The 22,015-nt window shown below is 40.4% G+C and overlaps 1 protein-coding gene and 1 long non-coding RNA gene across 3 annotated transcripts in view; one reads left to right on the top strand and one right to left on the bottom strand.

The window, feature by feature from the left end:
• LOC115495627 (uncharacterized) overlaps window positions 1-22,015 on the bottom strand; it is a 58,061-nt gene that overhangs the window by 28,220 nt on the left and 7,826 nt on the right. The gene's annotated exons all lie outside the window — the stretch shown is intronic.
• Window positions 1-22,015, top strand: part of HIF1A (hypoxia inducible factor 1 subunit alpha) — a 34,338-nt gene that overhangs the window by 7,238 nt on the left and 5,085 nt on the right. Inside the window, exons 2-14 of one of the 2 annotated variants that reach the window (XM_030275160.4) lie at window positions 7,200-7,390; window positions 8,329-8,474; window positions 8,569-8,653; window positions 11,884-11,996; window positions 13,059-13,261; window positions 14,864-14,970; window positions 15,154-15,301; window positions 16,193-16,413; window positions 16,598-16,878; window positions 17,436-17,558; window positions 17,780-18,174; window positions 19,002-19,110; window positions 21,782-21,908. In XM_030275160.4, the coding sequence (XP_030131020.4) occupies window positions 7,200-7,390; window positions 8,329-8,474; window positions 8,569-8,653; window positions 11,884-11,996; window positions 13,059-13,261; window positions 14,864-14,970; window positions 15,154-15,301; window positions 16,193-16,413; window positions 16,598-16,878; window positions 17,436-17,558; window positions 17,780-18,174; window positions 19,002-19,110; window positions 21,782-21,908 (2,249 nt within the window). The remainder of the gene's footprint in view (window positions 1-7,199; window positions 7,391-8,328; window positions 8,475-8,568; window positions 8,654-11,883; window positions 11,997-13,058; window positions 13,262-14,863; window positions 14,971-15,153; window positions 15,302-16,192; window positions 16,414-16,597; window positions 16,879-17,435; window positions 17,559-17,779; window positions 18,175-19,001; window positions 19,111-21,781; window positions 21,909-22,015) is intronic. The other variant, XR_004368167.3, reaches the window with a different exon arrangement.

Raw genomic sequence — 22,015 nt, 5'->3', positions numbered from 1 at the left:
GCTGATGGGTTCAGGCCATTAAGGCTCTGCTGCTGGCTCCTGTGTGCTGCGATTTGTCTGTAGGATGGGTGTTTATATGGATTTGTGGTGTTGCCAGTAAGACTTCTCTAGGTGAGCTGAGTGAGGCTCCTCTCACTGCCTCTCCCCCCTCTCATTTTGCAAACGCCAGTGGCTTTCAGAGCATTGGTGCTGCTGTAGCTAATCCAGGCTGCCCTGCCTGCTTGCTCTCCTCATTTGTTAGAGTTTTATCAGTTAGGGATTTGTTTTGGTGGTAGTCAGGCTATAGGAAATGCCTGTAACTATCCTCATGTAAAGAGGTTTGAATTGCTATGTTAGAAAGAAATATACAAAGGAATGAGTTTTAATAGTTTATGTACGGTGGTGTCATTTCTGCTTGGATGTTACGTTAGTTTCTGTAGTTAAATCTCTTTTGAATCATTCATACTGTATGTAAGGAATTTCTGAGTTCTTTCCTGAGTTGGATTAGTGAGCTGTGATGTTCATTAATTCATGAAGAGCAAGACTTTGTTCTGTGTAATCACATGCTTCTGATTGCACATAAGGTTTGGGTGTGGATTTTTTTTTCCTCACAAGAACTCTACACAGACTATAATGTAAGAACAACTACTAAATAAAATTGGCCATGAAGCAATAATACTTTAAAAGGAAATCACGTCAAAGCAAGCTGTAACCCTAAGCTCATGGAGAACTGGCAGCTGAGAGGCTGCAGTAATTCTGTACAGCTGCAATAGGAGGAAGGAGCACCCCTCCCAGCCAATTTGAAAAAAGTTTGCCTGCTGAGGGATGAACAGTCTGGGCTGCTGGGGACAGACGTGTGTGTCACTGCAGGGCTGTGAGGGAGAGGGCATGGGGCTCTCAGGGCTGCCTGTGATTCTGGGCCATGCTTGTGTGGGTCTGTCTCCAGACTTGTTAGATGGCGCTAACACTGCAGCTCTGTCCCCCCTCATTGAAGCTGATCAGCTCCTTAGCTCCCCTGTACCTAAATAACTGGATTTGAGTGATGTTCTCTTTCATTATAAACCAGTTTTTCATATGCAATTGTTGATAGAGCAGTTCCACTGTTTTAGTTTCTCTGTGCTAAGTGCTGGGTTTACCTGGACCTTCTTTCCATGGAGGAATAATTTAGCAAGTATCATGCCTAGCAGCTCTGGACAAAATGCAGATCTTGTGAACAGTGAAAACACCCAAGTGATCGTGTATTGAGCACTGTCAGGAGAGCAGAACTTTGTCCTAAGACTCTTTGGCTGTAGGTGAGGGTGGTTGGTGGGACAAGCCTGGGGCTGAGCCATTCACACTCCACATGGACACAACTGCTTATTCTGGGTATTCTGCAGGGTATGGCTGCAGACCAGGAACTGTCCCTCTGTCCTGTCCAGCTGTGCTGCCAGAAATACCTTGCTTAGGCTGGGCCTGAAAAGGTGACCAAGTTTTATACCAACTGCAGGAATGCATTCAGCCTTAAAAGTTAAACATGAGACCACTTGCAGGTCTATTTTCTAAAGTTCCAATACCATCTTGATGTCATATACTTTTATTATATTACTATGTTGTAATATTTACTTCTTTTTTTGGTGTAATGAAGAAAAAAAAGAAGTTATGTTATAGCGGATATAGTTTTTGTGACTCCATTTCTAAGCCAGGTGTTTCCCAGAGTAATTTTACAGTCTGAAATAAGAGATTGTTACTAACATGGAAATATCTGAATCTTTTACTGGCAAATGATGGCAATTAATGGCAGAACTGAAAACTAGTTAACGCTCAAGAAGATCTTACCAAATTTGAGGCACATTACTAATTTGGGTTTCTTGTTTCCTACAATGCATATTTCTATGAAACTTTAGGAACAAATAATGTGATAAATACAAAGCCACTTGGTTGAAGAAAGCAAATCCAAATAGAAAAATGTGAATTGCTATTAGAAGATGTTTATATTTTAGGGTGTATTAGAACCTGTATCGAGAAAGATGAGCCTGGGTTAATTAATCATGCACAAGTTATTTTACATGGGAACTGAAAACACATATAGGTAAAATGTACCTGATTAGGGAAATAGTAAGTTTGAATGGGAGAAAATCTGTAACTGTAGCAAAGTGACATAAAGGAAACCTCTTGATTGTTTTTTTTTAATCTAATAATATGTGCACAGTATAAAAATTTCCTTAACGCTGGGTGGTGATTTTAAAAACTAGAAGGAGACAAAGTTGACTGCTAGATGTTTCAAGTTCTATCCATTGACTATTTTTTATCTAACTATTTTCAACCAAAATTACCAGTTACTGGTGGTATTTTCCAGGGTTAGGTGGGTTTTTTTTGTCTATTTGTCATTGGTAAATAAGGAGGAAAAGCCAACTTGTATGTAGCAATTGATATGTTTTTCACTCAAGGAAATGAAAAATTTGGGCTGCATTTAGACAATTGGGGGCTCACTTGTAGGGATCTGCTGTGGAGGGGTCTTTGGGATGGTGTGGGGAATGATGTGTTAGTTGGGAGATGCTGTGGCCCGGATGGTTGGTATGACCATGATGACAGGAGCTGCACACTCAAGTATTGACATCTGTAACTGGTGGGCACAGGTTGCTGCTGGTGTGCTTTGCTCTCAAGGCTGTTGGGCAAATTCTTGCTGTACAACTTTGTTTCTGTTCACCGTTATTTGAGGCAGGGAGTGGGAGTCTGAGTTATATCCTTCAGCTGAGCTCTTGGTTCAGCTGCAGTGAGTCCTGGTTGTTAAATACCCTTTTGCTCTGGGTCTCTAACTCAAATATCTTCTGAAGCTCAGATTTTATTCAGCTATTGCATGTAAACATCTCTTACATAAAGGAAGTGGTATTGAATTTAAAGGGGTCAGTGAAACTGCTTTCACTGAGCTCTCATGGATAACGTGCTTATGATTCTCTGCTTCTGTATTCTGGTGGTAGAAATACAAAATGAAATGAATGTCTGGCACTGAAATTTTGCAGGAAAATCAGACCTGCAAATGCATGCAATTTCCTGTCCAGCACTGGCATTTCTGATATTTTCATTGCATGTATAATCCACTCAGCAGCTGAGGTTTTCTTCAGGCTTTTGAGGTGTTTTTGTTTCATGCCAGACTGACAGCAGAAGGCTACGATACAGCTCTGAAGTTTGGGGTTTGTTTCAAATGGAGCTTGGCTCCTTTTCTGCAGAATGCTCTTTCTGTTGAGAAGATCATGAGCTTTACACAGGGGCAGCTCCAAAAGAACAGATAAGAGAAGTGATATGATTTGTTTAAACTGATCTTGTGGCACTTCACATCTCACTGTTAACAATCCCCTTCCCTGAGCTCCCTTTCCTTCCCCTCTGGTGAGGAGAATGTTCACTTTGGAAATTGGTTTTCTTTACAGGAATTCAGTGTCATTTAATTGACTACACAGAAAATTGTGAGCAGCTATACATGCTGATGTGTGTTTTTTAATTTACTTTATGCAATTGTAACAAAGCTTAGAGTATTTGCAATAGTAAAGAATTTTTTTTTTTTTTTTTAGTTTGGTGGCATTTCTGTGTTGAGGCAACAATGACTTCACTTGGTAATTAAACCTCATTTGTGAAAGACCTTTTCCCTATTAATTTGATCCATTAAAGAAATGCTCTTTGAAGCTGGTAGTTAATCTTCCTATTTAAATGGCTGGGTTTTACTCAGATTGGTTACAGCTTAGGTTTAAATAGCAGCTAAAAATAGCCAACTGTTGCGCTGTACAGTTTAAACATCTATCTATAGTAGTAGCCTTTCTAGAAAGGAAGCACATAGTAAAAGGGAGAGGAGATCCTGCCACTCGGGCAGCACTGGTTGGTTCCAGCATCTCCTTTTCCTTGGGTTTTGCCCATCAGCTGCAGCTGGCAGCACTTGATGATCTTACTGGGGGATTAATTTTTAACAGAAAGCACTATGGGCTGGATTTGAGCAGTGTTTTGGTTGGTAATTAATAATTCAATGGCTGGGAGAAGTTTTGACTGTTCCTGCTGAAGGCTGCTGCCAAGAGTGCTAAAACCTGGCAAAAATTTGGAAACTACCCAAAATATTTTCAAGAACATTAGGCTGTCAGAAAGAAAATACAAGGGCTGAAATCCCAACTTGTGAGGCTAGCGTCTATTTTCATCTCTTGAGTGGCCTGTGTGATTCACACAAGCCTGACAAACCTGTGGACTTGAAGTGCTCAGCTTGATTGCCAAAGCAGGGGACTTTTAACTTAAAAGTGTCTGCAATTGAAAAGGAAGCCGTGACAAAACTGCAGGAATATGGGTGGATGGTAAGCATTTACTCCAGTAATTCTCTCTTGAGTTTTTGTTGTAGGATGAACATTTTGCCAGTGAAAGGATCTTGAATGAGTAGCTAACAAAAAATCAAAGGTATAAAGGTGAACCTGTCTAAGGCAACAGAATTTCTTGTGCCGTTGTTACAGTTTCAGCTGGGATAGAATGAATTTTCTTTCTAGTAGTTGATGCAGGGCTGTGTTTTGGAGAATAGTGCTGACAGCACACTGGGGTTTTAGTTGTTGTTGCACAGTGCTTCCCCTGAGTTAAGGACTCCTCAGTTTCCCCTGCTGTGCCAGCGAGGAGATGCACAGGAAGGCAGGAGGGGGAAAACAAAGCCCAGCCAGGACAGCTGACCTGGACTGACCAAAGAGACCTTCCAAACCACAGAGCATCGTGGCCAGTGTGTGAACTGGGGGAGTTGGCTGGGAGGTGCTGGGCCCTGCTCTGGGACAGGTTGGACATCAGTCAGAGGGTGGGGAGCAATTGCATCGAGCATCACTCTTCTGTCTTGAGTCTTGTGTCTTTCTTTATGTTGTCTCCTTTGTCATTGCAATTATTACTTTGTTTCCATTATTAAATTGGTGTTAAGCTGACCCGTGGGTTTTACCTTCATTGCAGTTTTCCTCCCCATCCCATGAGGGTGGGACAGGTAGTGAGCAAACAGCTTTGTGGTACTTACTTGTGGGCTGGGGTTAAACCACGACAGTTAGCTTGAAATACCTTTGACAAAATAGAGTTACAGTGAAATCTGGGTCCAAGAAAGAGGACAGATGTTTTTTCCCCCTCCACCCTTAGTTTTCCACTAAGAGAAAAGGTACTTGAGGCCTGTCTTCAGTAAGAAATATTTAATCAGTCAGGTTAAATAGCTAAAATATTTTTGCAGTATTGTTAAAGGTCAGCCTTTTCGTAATGGCTGTTTCCAGATATACCTGTATGTCAGGAGCCTCAAGCTTCTCAGACCAAGATATCCATCACTACAACAGAAACATCTTGTCACAGGGAAATTCAATGTGAAGAAATCTGCAATATGGAGAAATATTGTCAGATATTTTAGGCCGCATTACTGAGGGACATGGGCTTATATTCACAGGAATCAATGGGACTATTGTATGTCAGAATTTTTTACTATTATAATTCCCATAAGTTAGTTTTCCAAACGTCTTTTATTACTATTATGTCAATCCATTAATGTTTTTCATTCCACAGAAATAGTTTTTCTTTGCTGGCAGGAGTAGGAGGAGAGGATGGTGGGGATAGCATATAGTTTTATCAAGTTGGTAAAAAGGAAGGTAATTGTAAAAGAGATTCTGATGGCTTATTTTGTCTTTTTCATGATTATTAAACTTCGTCCATATGTCAAGGCATTTGTGCTTCCAGCATCCAACATGGTATTGTTACACCTGTGTTTCTGCTCAAGCTAAGCAAGGTTTTAGCCACTATGGGTAGCATGGCAGGTAAAGGACTGAAAATGTGGTTTTGGGTATGTATTTGGTAATACTGAAGAGGGGAGGTACAGATTAGATGTTAGGAAGAAGATCTTTGCTCTGAGGATGGTGAGGCCCTGGCACAAATTGCCCAGAGCAGCTGTGATTGCCCCATTCCAGTGCTCCAGGCTAGGTTGGATGGGGCTGGGAGCAACCTGGGATAGTGGAAGGTGTCTCAGCTCATAGCAGGGGGGTTGAAACTGGTTGATCTTGAAGGTCACTTCCAACCCAAACCATTCTGTGATTCATTGAATCTGGTTCGTTATGTCCCAGGGATCATTAGTTCGTGAATTGCTTTGCTCTGTCATTTGTGGTACCTCTCACAAGATGTGTGCTAACTAAAAAGGACTTTTGCACAGATCCACAGACTTAGCAATGGGAATATTGCAGTGGTAGTGGATGGCTTTAAAGTCTTGTGAAATCTTTTAAAAAGTAATTCCCAAACTGCTTCTGCCTTTTATATCTCAGGTGAATGTAAAATGAAAACAGAGTGCCTTCAGAAGATGTAAATGTATAAAAAGAAAACGTTAATACAATAGTAGTGTGTGGTTTTGTATTGTTCATTTAAAAATAAAAGCACATTTATTTCCTCAGGGACCACAGCAGCACTGAGTTCTTGTTTGCATGTGGGAAAATTTGGAGCTCCCATGTGAAATGTTTAGTTCAAAACTCATCTGACCAGATGCATGAGGCAGAAGTGACCCGGTGTGGGTGATGTGAAAATGGGGAATTCTCCCTGTTACTCACAGTATTAACTGTTTCAGTGCTTTCTCTCAGTGAGCTGCTCTCTGCCTCGTGTTCTGCAGGAGGCAGGTCTACAGAGGCAGTGGAAGGAGAATGGGGTATTGTTTTCCAGTAGAGGGGAGACTCTGGAAGGGGCTTTTCTGGAGAAAGAGTGAATCACAGAATCATCATAGATTGTTTTGGGGAAGGGACTTTCTGGATTGCTTGAAAAGCAGCATATCTCATGTTAAATGAGTACCCCTGCTTATCTGACCTGTTAGGTGGGCTTTGTAAGGATGGTAAAAAAGGAAGAACTTGAAGAATGTGTGTGATACATGATGCTGGAGCATTGAGCTGGAAATTACCTACTCTGTAATTTGCTGAATGGGCTTGAAGGGTCAGGATTTGGAGGCTGAAGAGGCAGCACTCAAAGTATGAGATAAGCAGGAAGGGTTCTGAGTATGAAAGTCTCTTTGAAGAACTGATCTCGTTGGAAGACTGTGGGTTTGAATTTAATTCTGGCAGAGCCCAAACGGGGCAGAAGTTGATACAAAGAATTACACTTGCACTTTTAAACCTAATCTTTACATTATTCAACTTCCACAGCTGGTTTACTTGACCGGTGGGCAACTTAGTGTCAAAGGCACATATCCCAGAGAGCTCACTTCCCTATCCTAACCCGAAACTTTGTTTCTATAGGATTAGCTCTGAACGCAGGAAAGAGAAGTCCAGGGATGCAGCCCGGTGCAGGAGGAGCAAGGAATCAGAAGTGTTCTACGAGCTGGCCCACCAGCTGCCCCTGCCCCACACGGTCAGCGCACACCTGGACAAGGCGTCCATCATGCGGCTGACCATCAGCTACCTGCGCATGAGGAAGCTGCTGGATGCTGGTGAGGGAGCAGCCTGGCACCATCTGGGAGGGATATTGAGGAAGAATCTATTTGTAAGACCTGTGAGCAGTGAAATAAGTGAACGTGTCATTAGCTGTGTCCTTGCTCTGGGAAGGTGGGAGACCTTACAGTAGAAATCAGCTATTAGCAATGAGGCAGGAAAATTCCACTGTTCAGTGGACTTAATTTTTTCCCTTTCTGTTATGGTGATCCTGGTTGTCTCATCACAGCTGTCATGCCCTTTTCAGTCTCATTTGTCCCTCCTCCCAAAGTTAGATTTCCTAATTTAAACCTCTTTTCCCCTCTAAACTTGTTTGTTCCAGCTGTGCTTTCTTGACTGTAGGTAATTGGTTCAAGGTTGACTGAGCTAACTATAGTTGTGTCCCCTTAAAATAAACTGCAAGGAATAGTTTTGTAAATTGTGTTTCTGTGATGTGCTCCTCTGGAGGTGAAGTCAGCTGAGGATGTGTTGTCTCTGCAGGAATATCTGAGTCAGGTTGTGGGCCTGTAGCTGATAGCCTGCCATGGGCAGTGTACTGGTTATTTGTGCTCATGCATGTCTGCCTCTACTGTGTGGAGGAGTAACTTCAGTAGCCAGACTTGCAAAACACTCCCAGAAAGCCCCTGAGACAAGTTTAGAATGCCTTTTTTGAGATGGGTGATAATTTTTTTGCCACACAGGCCTTTTCCTTAAGGTGGATGGTTTATTGATTAATACATAATAGCACAGAGGGTTAACCTCACTCTGATTTTCTGTGATTTCTGATACCTTTACTAGAGCTTGAAGAATTGAACTGATCATTTATCTAACTGAATCATACTGGTTTTGAATGGTCCTGCAAGATTGACTCCTTGCAGACTGGTGCCAGGAGTCATTCCTGCTGGTAAGTGAAGAATGGCTGGTGTTTGCTTAAACAAAAATGTGTGGCTGCTTGCAGGTGAGCTGGAGACAGAAGCCAAAATGGAGAAGGAACTGAACTGTTTCTACTTGAAAGCTCTTGATGGCTTTGTCATGGTTCTGTCTGAAGATGGGGACATGATTTACATGTCTGAAAACGTGAACAAGTGTATGGGACTCACTCAGGTGAAATACTGACATTTCCTAAGACTGTTTCAAAAAGCTGTTCTATTTTTGTGTATATGAAGTTAAACACCTTTATACCTCTTCATTTTTGCAGTTTGAGTTGACGGGGCACAGTGTATTCGATTTCACTCATCCATGTGACCACGAGGAGCTGAGAGAAATGCTTACACACAGAAATGGTGAGAAGAAAGAAAAAAAAATCAATTTAATTTACTTATGGATAGTTTCTGTTGGCATTAATACAGTTGGATATCTGCCAGAAAATGGTGTTGAGTTGAAATAAATATTTTTATTTCTTAAATTTCAAATTAAACCTTGTTGAGAGACACTAACAACAGGAATCACCAAAATGTTTTGGCTATATCCAATTATAGAAGAAATGAGATTTCAGTAGGATTCTTAATCTAACAAAATTAATTACTCAAATGGAGTTTTTGAGGGCTGAAAGAATTAGTGCCTACAGGAATAAAATTAGAGGTAGGTTGAATGAGAATACAGCAATTGCTTAAAATCAGATGGATGTGAAGAAGCTCAGTTGGTGCATTTGTCTTGGTCTGGCCTTGCCTTCACAGGACAGCTGAGAACAAATGCTTTCTTTCAGAAATCTGTGGTGGTATACCAAAGACAAAAAGAAAAGATACTGTACTTAAATTTTAGGACACCAAGACACTGATCTGGGAATATTTGAACAGCCCCAAAAACGGTTTTGGGGTTGATGCTTCTCTGCATGTTTTAATTGGTGCATGAAATTGGTATCTTTTCACAGATTTCTGGCTCTTCTTTTCTCCATCTCTGGGAGCAGAACACCGTGTTTACATGTGCTGTGTGCTTTGAAATTTAACGATTGCCCATGAATTACAGCTTTTATGTCTTCTAAAGATTTGATAAAGGCTATAAAGACTTGGCAGCCTGCATGCCTCCAAACAAATCTGCTTTACTCAGTAGTTAGAAGCCTAAAATCTGACCTCTACTTTCTCTTTCATCAAATGAGTATTATATGGACTCTGAATTCAGATAGTAATAAAATAATAAAGCTGACCTCTGCTGTCTTGCAGCACTGTAAATCTTGTGTAAGTCTTGTGTTGTCATCCTATTTAATTCAGTGGAAAGGACCTGATAAGATACCATAGCATTAAGGACCCGACTTTGGTTTTGTAAGCATTTTGTAAGTTTGTCTGCCTTTAGAATTGAAGTATGTTTCTAAGGCTAGATTAGATTCCTCCCCCTTTGGAATACAGTAATACATCTTGGGAGTGGGAGGACAATTTCCCTAAAGCAGTGTAAAAAACCTGCTTTTGTTACAAAAGCTTATTCTTAAAAATGTCGTATCACTGAGTTTCATGCAAACCATCTCAAGCATGTCTAAATTGGCCAGACTGGAATCAGATGTCTGGAAACCATTATTACAAAAGCTGTTTTGCAAATGACAATGGCAGACAGAAGTCTAAATTACAGTAGTAATAGTACATTTTTATATTTATTAGTATTCCCAGGTTGCTTTCTTACTGCAGCTCTTACATCAGTGGAATTATTTTGGTTTTGAATTGAGTATTAAATATTCCCCTTTGCGACTGTACAAGTGCAAGTGAATATAAATGCAATTGGCAGAAACAGAACTGCATTCTCATTTTATGAAGCTGCTTTTTAAACTTTCAAAGCTGGCCATTTTAAAAAATAACGTCTGCTGCTGAATCAGACTTGAAAGTTGCTCCATCTTTTACAGCTGCTTCTTGAAGCAGAGCCTCATGCATCAGGACTTGGTAACAGTAATGTTATGTGATCATCAGCTATCAATTTCTAGATTGGTTTAACTCTTAAAACATGCTGAATTAAATACATTTTTACTGCTTCTGTGAATTCTGCTTTAGTTTCTCCCCCACTTCCTCCATTATCAAGGTTGTTTTAAAGTAGCATAAAATATGCTCGAGTCCTTTAGTCTTTGCCTCTGCTCGAAGCAATAAACAAGTTAGCATAGGGGCTTTAACATTTTTCTAATTAATTTTGTCAAGCCAGTATCTGCAGTGCAAGCCACCATGAAGAATTTCATAGCTACTATTGTCTGTGGAGGATGAGAGCAAATTATTGTATAAACTTGTATCAGAAGTAAGCTCATGTGTTCTAAACTTCCCCCCTGCCATGATTTGCTCCTTGCTCTTTAGCAAGCCTCAGCAAACTGGCTCTTCCACTGCTCCTTCTCCTGGGTGCTGCATTACCTCCTTGCACACATTGTGAGCTGCTAGCAGCTCTCCTGATAGCATCAGGTACATTTTCTTTGCCCACAATAGCATAACTAGTAATTGACTCTGCAAGGTTCTCCTCTGTACAGGCAAAAACTTAACTTAAAGCCTGCTGGTAGAGAGTAAAAAATAAGTGCTGCCAATGTTGATTTGTATTAGGGTTTCTCAGCTTTTTTTCCTCCCAAGAATGTTAATAATGTGTTTAAAAACTTGGCCCCTGTTTACTCCAAGAGTGTAAATCACTGTGGAAATACTTGGATGCATATAAACAGCTGAGTTGTTAGTTTTGAATTGAAAAACTTGCAGTCCTGAAGAGCAACGAGCCCAAAAGAACTAACTCATAGTGAATTATTGATGCATTTCAGTGGAAACCACCTAAACAAGGCTTCTTATTCTACATATGTTTTCTTTGTCCTCTGTCACAATTTTAAAATATATTGAATTTCCAATTGGTCTCGCTTTCTTCCTGCTCCTTTTTCCTGAAATCTGGGAGTGTGGAGTTGACTACAAATACAATCCTGATCTTAATGTATTGAAACTGGGTTGCATCGAAAGCCTCTCCATTGAGGACGGACTGAGAGAGGGCTGGGTTTGTTCACCCTGGAAAAGAAATGGCTCTGGGGAGATCTTTGAGCCTTTTCCTATACCTAAAAGGGCTCCAAGAGAGCAGGAGAGGGACTTTGGACAAGGGGCCTGGAGTGACAGGACAAAGGGAATGGCTTCCCACTGGCTGAGGACAGGCTTAGATGGTTTTTGGGAAGGAATTCTTCCCACTGAGGATGCTGAGGCCCTGGCACAGGGTGCCCAGAGGAGCTGTGGATGCCCCATCCCTGGCAGTGTTCCAGGCCAGGTTGGGGGGGACTTGGGGTAGTGGAAGGTGTCCCTGCCCATGGCAGGAAGGTTGGAATGAGATGGTCTTTAAGGTCACTTCCAACACAAACCATTCTATAACTGTATGAAACTCCAGAGGTTTTTTTTATCTACTTGATAGTAAAACTTACTCGGAAAAATACCATTATCAGAAGTGCTATTAGGTGAATGAATACTTTTAGTTTGTTTTTTGGTCTTCCCTTAGTCTTAGTGTTCTAGAAGGTGTTTGTGGAGGTTTTTTTAATGCCTTTGGAAGATGATCCAAGTGTTTTAAGAATGGGTTTGCTGTTTGCTTCTGCTAGGTCCTGTGAAAAAGGGCAAAGAGCAAAACACGGAGCGCAGCTTTTTTCTCAGAATGAAGTGTACACTGACTAGCAGGGGAAGAACAGTGAATATAAAGTCTGCTACATGGAAGGTAACTAATGCAAAGGAATATTTGCATAGTTTGGCAGCTTCCTCTTCAGATGTCATAACACTGTATTTCAACATTTTTGCTTCATGTTACGAGCTTGAATTTCACTAAGTACTTTATAATTCAATAATTGTGCTTCATTATGCTGAATTTTAATGCTGACTACATCACAGAGGTAACTGAAACAATGTTTTAAAATTAGATTTTCAAAACTCTTTTAATGAATTTTCCATTTTAAATCAGAAGTCATTTACTTACAAACAATTATAATTACCAAATATGTTTGCATAAAGCCTTCTCTGGGAAAAAAGTAATTGACATCACTTATGCTGGTGCCTGATTTCTTTTGATTTGTCACTGAAAATGTGATAGTTGAGGTCTCTCTGAAGGACTTCAATGGCACTCTTTTGAAGCTACTGGTTCTCTCTTTTGTAACAGTTGGAACAAAAAGAGGCCAGCCCTATAACTTTCTGCAGTGAATGCATTTTCTCCTCTGGACAAAGTAACCTTTTACTGTATCCAGTGGATTATGGTTCACAGTTCTCTTTTATGGTTTTAATTTGATTTTTCTGGATCAAACAACTTCTTTGCTGCTGTTGGTGAACTATTTCTGCTTCAGAGTGGTTAAAAGAAAACTCCACAAAATGCAAAAGTTCCTGTCTGATGAAGAATGTATTTGATCTCTGTCGTCAGCTCTGCAGAATATCTAAAATGGGGATTTCTACTATTACCATAACTTTAAATTGTGATTTAAATTGTGGATGCCTTTTGCTGAGGCAGCTGCTCATCAGAGTTGACATTACAGTGACTAGAAAGAAGAGTTCACAGAAATGCAGCAATGTCTGGTGTTGCTTCAGCCAGTGCTGAGGAAGGACTTGGGCTGTGAACCCATCCCAGGATGTGTGGGGTGAGGAGGAGGAGGACACTGCTCTCCTCCAGCCGTCTCTTGTCACTGTCCCCTTGAGGGGTGGGGAAGGACTTGGCTCCTGGTGTGCTGGTGGAAGTAGGATTGTGTTGTCTGACAGACCAAACCTCGTCTCTTTCTAAAACCCAACTGCCCTGCAGGTGCTGCACTGCACTGGCCACATCCGTGTGTACGACACGTGTGGGAACCAGACCCACTGCGGGTACAAAAAGCCTCCCATGACCTGCCTGGTGTTGATCTGTGAACCTATTCCTCACCCATCAAACATTGAGGTCCCCCTGGACAGTAAAACGTTCCTCAGTCGTCACAGTCTTGATATGAAATTTTCCTATTGTGATGAAAGGTAATATATATGATTTATACTGTAAAAAAGCATTCATTTGAAAGATTTGCAGGGCTGATACATAGCTAATGTTTGCCTTCTCAATAACTTGATTTATCTTGACAATGCAATCATTGATGGCATGCTTGGCCTTTTCCTAACTGATCAGGATGTCTTAAAAGCCAGGTTTTTAGATTGAAGGAGGATGCAGAGTTATTACTTTGGAATAACAAAAGGGAAAGGGACTTTTTATACAGGCAGATAGTGACAGGACAATGGCTGTAAACTGACAGAGGGCATGTTTAGATTGGGTATTAGGAGGAAGAAATTCTTGACAGGGAGCTGTGGCTACCCCATCCCTGAAGGTGTTCCAGGCCAGGCTGGATGGAATCTGCTCTAGTGAAATGTGTCCCTGCCCATGGCAGGGATTTGGAACAGGATATGCCTTTCTACCCAAGCCATTCTATGATTTGATGAATAAATCCTTCGCCTTCAGTTAACTGCCTCTTCAAATTGTTCTTTACTATAGTGGCAGTGATTTAAATTGAAATGAGAAGATTCTTCCAGACACTGAAAAAGCAGGATTTTAGGTTTGTCAAAGATGGGGCATTTTGGTAACTGAAAAGAGTGTGCGTGTAACACTTGTCAGATGTATTTTATTGCTATTGCTTCCCCCTTCTCCCTTCCTCAGGGAATCAGTGTCTGCTTTCTTCTGTCAAAAAAACCCCAGACATTCAGCTGTACTTATAATGCAATACATCTGCTGTTGAAAAATGAGATTTTGTGTTCTGGTGCAAATCAGGGTGTAGTCAGACACATCAGACTGATTTTCCTATCCTCTGGGAACTTAGCTTGATAAATTTGATAAATGCAAATGAAGGAAGTAGTCAGCTCAAGTTTGGGGTTTGATTGTTTCTTTTGTTGGTTTGTTTTTAATTTGGTGTTATTTGTTCCTACCCATTTCCTTTATTTTATAAGAAAAGTGAATTTGTAGTTAGTTGTTGCAGTTAGATGCTGAAAGAGGTTGATGCATGGTAATTTCTGACCTCTGCAGTAACAACCTTTCTAAGACTGATGGTGTCGCATAAAAGGTACTTATTTGGTCACATTCTGCAGCTACATTGGGGCAAAATACAAGCACTTCCCTGGTTAGCACTGCCCTCTAGAGACTAAAGAAATCCCACTTGCCTTAAAAGCAGACTGTGCTTGAGTGGGAAGAGTAAATTTGATTCCTAATTTCTCTTAGTTGCAGGGTTAAAACTGTTGCAGTGTATCTTTATTATTTTGTTAAATTCTCATATTTGCCTAAGCTGGTCTGTAAGTAGCTGGTCTACCTTGAAGCAAAAAGACAAATGTCTAAAAGGTGGGGATTTGTTTAATCCTATCCCCACTACATGACTCATAAATACTCAGTGAGAAGTAAAATCCTTTGCATGCTGAAATTTCTCCTTTAAAGAAGCATCTAAAATGCAATTTATTTCAAAATGAAAAGTCTCAATTTGCTGCTGATAAGTGTGGAAGTGTTTCTTAAGGTTTTTCTAGATGTGCAAGCATCCAAATGCTCTGGTATTTGTGTTGGCCCGTGTCTGCTTTCACATAGCAATTTTTTCCCTTGTTTTAAAGAATTACAGAGTTGATGGGGTATGAGCCAGAGGAGCTCCTGGGTCGCTCAATCTATGAGTACTATCACGCACTGGATTCTGATCATCTGACCAAAACACACCACGACAGTAAGTGAAAACTGAATTTAAAGCCCTCAAACTGCAGGAGATGAGAGACAGCCCTGGGGGAAAGCAGCAGAAGAACGAGGGCTTTCTTTTAGTTGCGGATAGGAATCTGCAATGAATACTGACCTCAAACAGTTCTGGGGGTTTTTTGCCTGTAATTGAAGCTGGTGTCCTTTCTGCTTTTAGTGTTCACAAAAGGGCAGGTGACAACAGGACAGTACAGAATGCTGGCCAAACAAGGTGGCTATGTCTGGGTTGAAACTCAAGCAACTGTTATATACAACACTAAGAATTCTCAGCCACAGTGCATAGTGTGTGTGAACTACGTGTTGAGGTAAGTTGAGTGGAGTTCAGTGTTCTTTGTCATAATTTTTACTGAAGATCAAGTCAGATTCTGATGGCACTGGTCCCCTGCTGAGTATGTTACGATGTTCCCTACCAGTGAATTTTTTCTTAGAATACTGCCAGTCCTAGGATTAGAAGCTGTGTTTGAGAACAAAATGCTTTTTTGGTCTGGTGAAGTCAGTAGATGATCTCTGCAGGCAAATGAGTGTAGAACCAGTCTCTTCTGTATGATTGGAAGCACTTGAGCATTTGCATTCTAGACAACTCTCTAATCTTTGTCACAAGTCTGGAGCAGTTAATTCCACTAATAACTTAGTCATGGAGCCAGAGCAGCAGTAGTGGTGTCATTCTCAATCCCATCTATCTTTTTATTCCTTAGAACTCATCTTTTAATTGAAAGCTTCTGCCTCGGTCAGCTGAGGGCAGACTGGTTGACTATTCTTCTGCAAATGTCTAACAGTCCTAAGTTTGTTTTTCAAAACTTCAGTGAATGTCCCAATATAAGTCTATCAAGATACTGCACGATCATTTAAAGCAAAGAAAAGTAGTTTAGGAAATATCTTTTCCCCCCTTTTTTTTAAATTTTTTCTTTTTCAATGCTTTCAGAAAAGCATGTTTATGTTTGTTACTTTTTTATGATTGCACCACAGTTAGTGCTTGCTTGCTTTGTCTGTTACTTTTGAGGAAAGAATGAATAACAAAAAAAATTCTTAAAGCTCTTATCGTGGTAATTTTGTGGGATATGTGTGATGGGGTGTTTTTTGTTGGTTTGGGGTTTTTGGGTGGGGAGAGTGAGTGGGTTTCAACCTACAAAACTATTAGGCCGGAACTTATTCCTTTTAGCTGCTCTTTAACAGTCATCTTCTTCTCTGTCTGACAGTGGAATTGTTCAGAAGGACTTAATTTTTTCCCTTGGACAAACTGAGTGTATGCTGAAACCAGTGGAGTCTCCTGACATGAAAATGACCAAAATATTCAGTAAAGATGACCTGGATGATACCAACAGCCTATTTGAAAAACTTAAACAGGAACCAGATGCTTTAACTGTGCTAGCCCCAGCTGCTGGAGACACAATTATCTCTCTAGATTTCAGCAGTAATGGTGGGTGTGTGTTTAAATTGGAGAGCATGTTAATTAGCAAAGTTACTTTTTGTCGTAGATTTCATAAAATAACCTCCCAGTACCACTTGTCCAGTGGTATTTCAGCTGCTGTTTCAATTTAATGAGGTCCATAGACACACACAGTACTGTTACTTAGGTTGATGGTTTCTTTTAATTTTTATAGAGTCTGATGAACAACAATGTGATGAAGTTCCTTTGTATAATGATGTAATGCTCCCCTCATCCAGTGAGAAATTGCAGAATATAAATATGGCAATGTCCCCACTACCTGCCTCTGAAACTACAAAGCCACTTCGTAGCAATGCTGATCCTGCACTCAATAGAGAAGTTGTATCAAAGCTGGAGCCAAACACAGAGCCACTCGAACTTTCTTTTACCATGCCTCAGGTGCAAGAACAACCAACCAGCCCTTCTGATGCAAGTACCAGCCAAAGTTCACCTGAGGTGAGTTTCGTAATTTGGATATGCTGTCATTAAAATGGATGTGCTGTTGGGGCTTGTGGGGCAGATCTGGTTAAGGATGCAGCCAGGACAGGGATTGAAAATTATTTCTACCTTGTGACTTAAGCTCACACCATGATCTGAAGAAGCTGATAAATTGTCATATCTTTTCATTAAAGTGAGTCTTGCAAATGTATGCAATACTATCTGACAGAAATAAGGAGAGCTTGGTCTTTTTCATTCAGTTGGTTCAGATACAACTTCCCTAAACAGCAAAGTATTTGCTGTGAATTATTGCAGAAGCTGTATCTTCTCATTTAGTCGTGTAGGTTTCAACTAAGCAAGTCAGTGTAGGTTTCAACTAAGCAAGTGCTTCTCTGGTGGCGTAAATTTGAATGTATACAGGTAAATGTAAGTGTTTTCCTTTTCCATTTTAACTTTGTGCAGCTACAGCTTGGGATTAGTTTCTACATTAGAACATCTTGCAGAGAATCTGTAGGTAACAATGCCAAATGATGCAGTGACAGAAACCTAAAACTGTGTTCAAAATGTTTTCACAGCCCAGTAGTCCGAACGACTACTGCTTTGATGTGGATAATGATATGGCCAGTGAATTCAAACTGGAATTAGTGGAGAAACTCTTTGCCATAGATACAGAAGCAAAAAATCCATTCTCTACTCAGGTAATGTACAGTAACTTAAAATGTTTTATCATCTTATTCTGAGTGTACTTATTTTCCTTTTTATAATGTTTTCAGGAACCTCTTTCCCTTTTTACGTAATATTTTGATTAAAGTGTAAAATAAAAATAAATTTCTAAGGATTTGGTAAAAGGTAAAGCCTTGATGAAGTCATAGCTGAAGTTTCTTCCACACTGCTAAGTTCCACCTCTTGTCCTTTGCAGGAAACCGATTTAGATTTAGAGATGTTGGCTCCTTACATCCCGATGGATGACGACTTCCAGCTGCGCTCCTTCGATCAGCTGTCCCCGCTGGAAAGCAGCAGCTCCTCGGGCTCTCCGAGCGCAGCCCCCGTGCCCATATTCCAGCAGGGCCAGGCGGCAGCGGGCAGCTCCGAGGAGGTGAAGCCGGCGGAGCGCGCGGACGACGCGAAGCCGATCGTTGTCCCTTCCTCGCCCGCGCGCGGGGTCCCCGAGCCCAGCAGTGCCCCCGCCTCGCCCTACGGCGGGAGCAGGAGTCGGACTGCCTCTCCCATCAGGGCAGGGAAAGCAACAGTGGATCAGGTGGAAAAGCCTTCTCCAGGAGCACCCAGCTTGCTAACAGTCACTCTGAATGAAAGGTATTTTAAAACGCTCTGGCGTCTGTTTGAGGAATTAGATTTAAATTCTGTGTGTTCATCCTCAGCGTTCTTCAGAATAGAAATTGAGATACTTAAATTTGGACATGTCAAATGAGTCTTTTTTTAATAGCAAACTCCCCTAAAGGTAATTTCATGGTAGCTTTTACCTAAGCACCTCATGTAAAAGCCAGCTACTGTAAAAATTCTGTTCTGCTCTTGTACCTGATGTGCAGCCTTTGTAAAAATGCAAGCAATTTAGGTAGTTACACCCACACAATGTTTCTGGTGCTTTCCTTGTCCACTGTGTTAGAGGTAAGAGGCAACTACAGTCTGTGCTACACATACTGCAGATATCAAATATACAGATATCTACAAGCAGTAGGTACAGGTTTTCAAACTAAATTTGTTTTGTGATGGTCCGTGATGCCTGTAGTACATATTTATCACAACAGAAAACTATATTAAGTCAAACATGAGATTTATGATATGTAAAAGATTGATCTGTACGTAGAAATATTCAGGATAGACTTTCCCTCACCCTTCCTTCCCTTTTTTTCTGTTGATAGTGAACTACTGAGCCTTTATGCTTTTTTTTTCTGCAGATTTAAAAATTTTTGTTAAAACTCATACTGAGCTTCACAGCAAGATTAAAGGCTAACATTTGCTATGCTCATAGAAAATTATTGTTGAAATAAGTCAATTTATGAATGAAAAGTAGTGGAGTTCATAAATTCAGTTCTGTGATGTTGTATATAAAAGTGTCCACGAAAGAAGAATGGCTCGAGGAAAGTAGAAACGTCTTAACAGCCTGAATCAATTTTTCTTAGATCTACTGCACTGGATGAAGAACTAAATCCAAAGATGCTAGCTTTGCATAATGCTCAGAGAAAACGAAAAATGGAACATGATGGTTCACTTTTTCAGGCAGTTGGAATTGTGAGTTTTGTTTTACCATTTTAAAATATTCACTTTTAACCTTGCAATTTCTGAAATGAGGCATCAGTGCAGACTCCTTGACTTGAGCTGTTGGTAGGCAGTGGAATCTTGGGATGAGAGATAATTGATAGTGAAATTTTTACATATATGTGTGTCTCTATATATATATGCAGATACTCCACTTTTAGTTCTCTTTTACTGTCAACTTCTCAAAAGTGCCCTCTACACCCATGTGCATTTCTTGATTAGAAACATATGTGAACATGTGTTTCTTTAGTAGAATATGCATAAATGTCAGACATCACATTTGAATGTGTAATTGCTGTATTTATTTAACTTTTGAATTCAAACCCATTTTCATATTTGTCAACACTGAAGATAAGTGTTCTTATGCTTCTTCCTATTGTTTTATTTTTCCATTGGGTCTGAAATTCCTTTACTTAATCAGATGACAAGACCATCTGAACTGTGAGGGAAGAGAGCTCCTATAATAACCTAGCTAATTCTATTACTGCCACTCCCTTTCATGCATGCCCTGTCTGGTATTAGTGTGGGAACTTGGGAGTAGCTCATCCTCATCTGCTCTAGCTATTCAAAAGAAACTTTGTAGATAGTCCTAGATTTGTGTCACTTGATTGGGGGTTGTCCAGCTTGTTATTTTCTGCAAGGGTACATTGTCTCCATCATCTTTGTCTCACTCTCAGTTCTCAGTATTTTGAAACCTCGAGCTTTGTTTGCCATTGCACATTTCTCTCTCTCTCACTCTCATCTTCACTGCAAATTCCCACTTGTCAAGTTTTGAGAAGTCGTAGTCTTAATTCCTCTACTGCAGTGTAGCCTTTGAGCTTCTTTGTTTCTCTACTGGACCACCTCCTAGTTGTAGTCATCGACTATATCTTACAGTGCAGGATTATTTTCCTCTGAACTCTCCTTACTCCTGTAGTAGTATTCTAGTCTGGGCATAAGACAAATCCGTTTTTCTATGCTATTTCTATGTGGTTGTTTTCATTTGCTAAACGCTTTGCACTTCCATACATGTTGTTCTGCTGCTTCCAGAAGCCCTGTAAGAATTCACAGCTCTGCAAGAGATGTTATTGCCTTCCACTGCCCTTTTCTCATTCAAAAGTGCTACAGCTCATAGTGTTGCTAATAAAATGTTCAAAACAGCATGAGATGTTATTAAATGCACAGAACATAAGCAGTTTGGTGTTAACTGCTGGAATACTGGTCAGGCTTCTGTGCTTAGTGCCATTTTAATGCTTAGAGGTTCAGACTTCATCCTATGCTAAACTTTTTCTTTTGTCTGTATCTGACAAAAGTGTTACAACTACTTTGATGGTTTCTCAGAGTTAGAAGCTGAATTCCATGAAGCTGGGTCTTAGTGGAGTTATATTAAATGCTTTTGTTGTTTGGCTTCTCTGTCCACCATGGATTTCTGGGAGGATATACAGGCCTTTCACACAGGCAGAAGAAAAATGATGTTAAATCCAGGCTTAGAATACGTGCTGTTCTGGGGCTGTACAAACACTTGCCACAACATTATAGCTCTAGGGAAGTGGGATGTATTTTGCAAAGAGTGAAAATAAGTGAAGACCAAATTAAAATACTACTTTAGCTTCCTAGAAAACAGGAAAATAAGACAAGGACAAGATACAGTAAGGTTATAGAATATTGTGTTATAGTGAGTTTATAAAATTATACAAATCATTACACTGGAACAGTTACAAGCCTTATCTTTCTCAACATGAAGGGCTAGAGTGCCTTCATGGTAAAAAATAAGCAGCAGCAGCAATGTAGGTGACTAATCTCACTATGAACTGCTGCTCTGAGTTAACTATAACTTCTACTATACAGCTGCTCATTTGAATTACACAGGTGTTTTATAACCTGAAAACATATGCTCTTCACTATTTTGAGGATAATGGCAGTGTTGTGAAATCCCTTCTTTTTGCAGCAGTCAGTATCTCTAACAAGACCAAACTTCGCAGATTCAAATACTTTTGCCAGCAGACTTGATACTAAGATGGTGCTTTTTACTTCCATCCCATCTGTTTCTTCTTCTTCTTCTTCCTTATCCCAATTATATGAAGCACTTACAGCTTCCTAATCTCCATATCTTCTGTTCTGCTGTCAAAACAATGCTAAGGCGCCATATCTGCACTAGAGTGGTGTAGGACTGCATTTTTCACAAGGTCAGGTGGCTTGGTGGCAATAACTGGAATGCAAGCAGAATTTACATCCTAAATGTGTAGATAGAATCAACCTACTGAGGTTCCTGACTCTCCTGCCTACACTATTAATTCAAGTGCAGAAAGCCATTAGAGACTCCAGTGAAAACCTGATGCTTACTCACCCCAGAGCAGTGGTAATTAAATAGGTGTGTTTGTGTACATGTACACACTAATCTTGAGCATGGTAACTGATGATAACCAGGATTTTGTAATTGATTTCTCTAATGGAAGTCAGGTCTTGAAACTTGATTCAGTTTTCTGTTAAATAATTTTCAAATTAGTGTACTTGGAAATATATTTCTCCCCAGATTCTGAACAAAATCCACTTTAAATTGTAACAATGCCATATTAGTGACAGGAACTGTTCATTTGGAAGAGGGACGTGGAGGGTTATAAAGATACAATATTCACTAAAGAAGATTAATTTTATTTCTTTCTAGGGGTCTTTATTCCAGCAGACAGGTGACCGTGGAGGAAATGCATCACTTGCTTGGAAACGTGTAAAGGGATGCAAAACGAATGGTCACAGTGGAGTGGAGCAAAAGACAATCATTCTGCTATCAACTGGTTGGTATCTTCCTTTCCTAGGCAGAGGGGGTGGAGGGTGAAAGTGAACAGAGCCTCCAAAACTGTGCAAATGTAGCTCCTTGTGAACAGCTCTAGGAGAGGTTAAG

The sequence above is a fragment of the Taeniopygia guttata genome, chromosome 5 (assembly GCF_048771995.1).
Source record: "Taeniopygia guttata chromosome 5, bTaeGut7.mat, whole genome shotgun sequence".
NCBI classification, from domain to species: domain Eukaryota; kingdom Metazoa; phylum Chordata; class Aves; order Passeriformes; family Estrildidae; genus Taeniopygia; species Taeniopygia guttata.
This window is presented reverse-complemented; position numbering and strand designations above follow the sequence as displayed.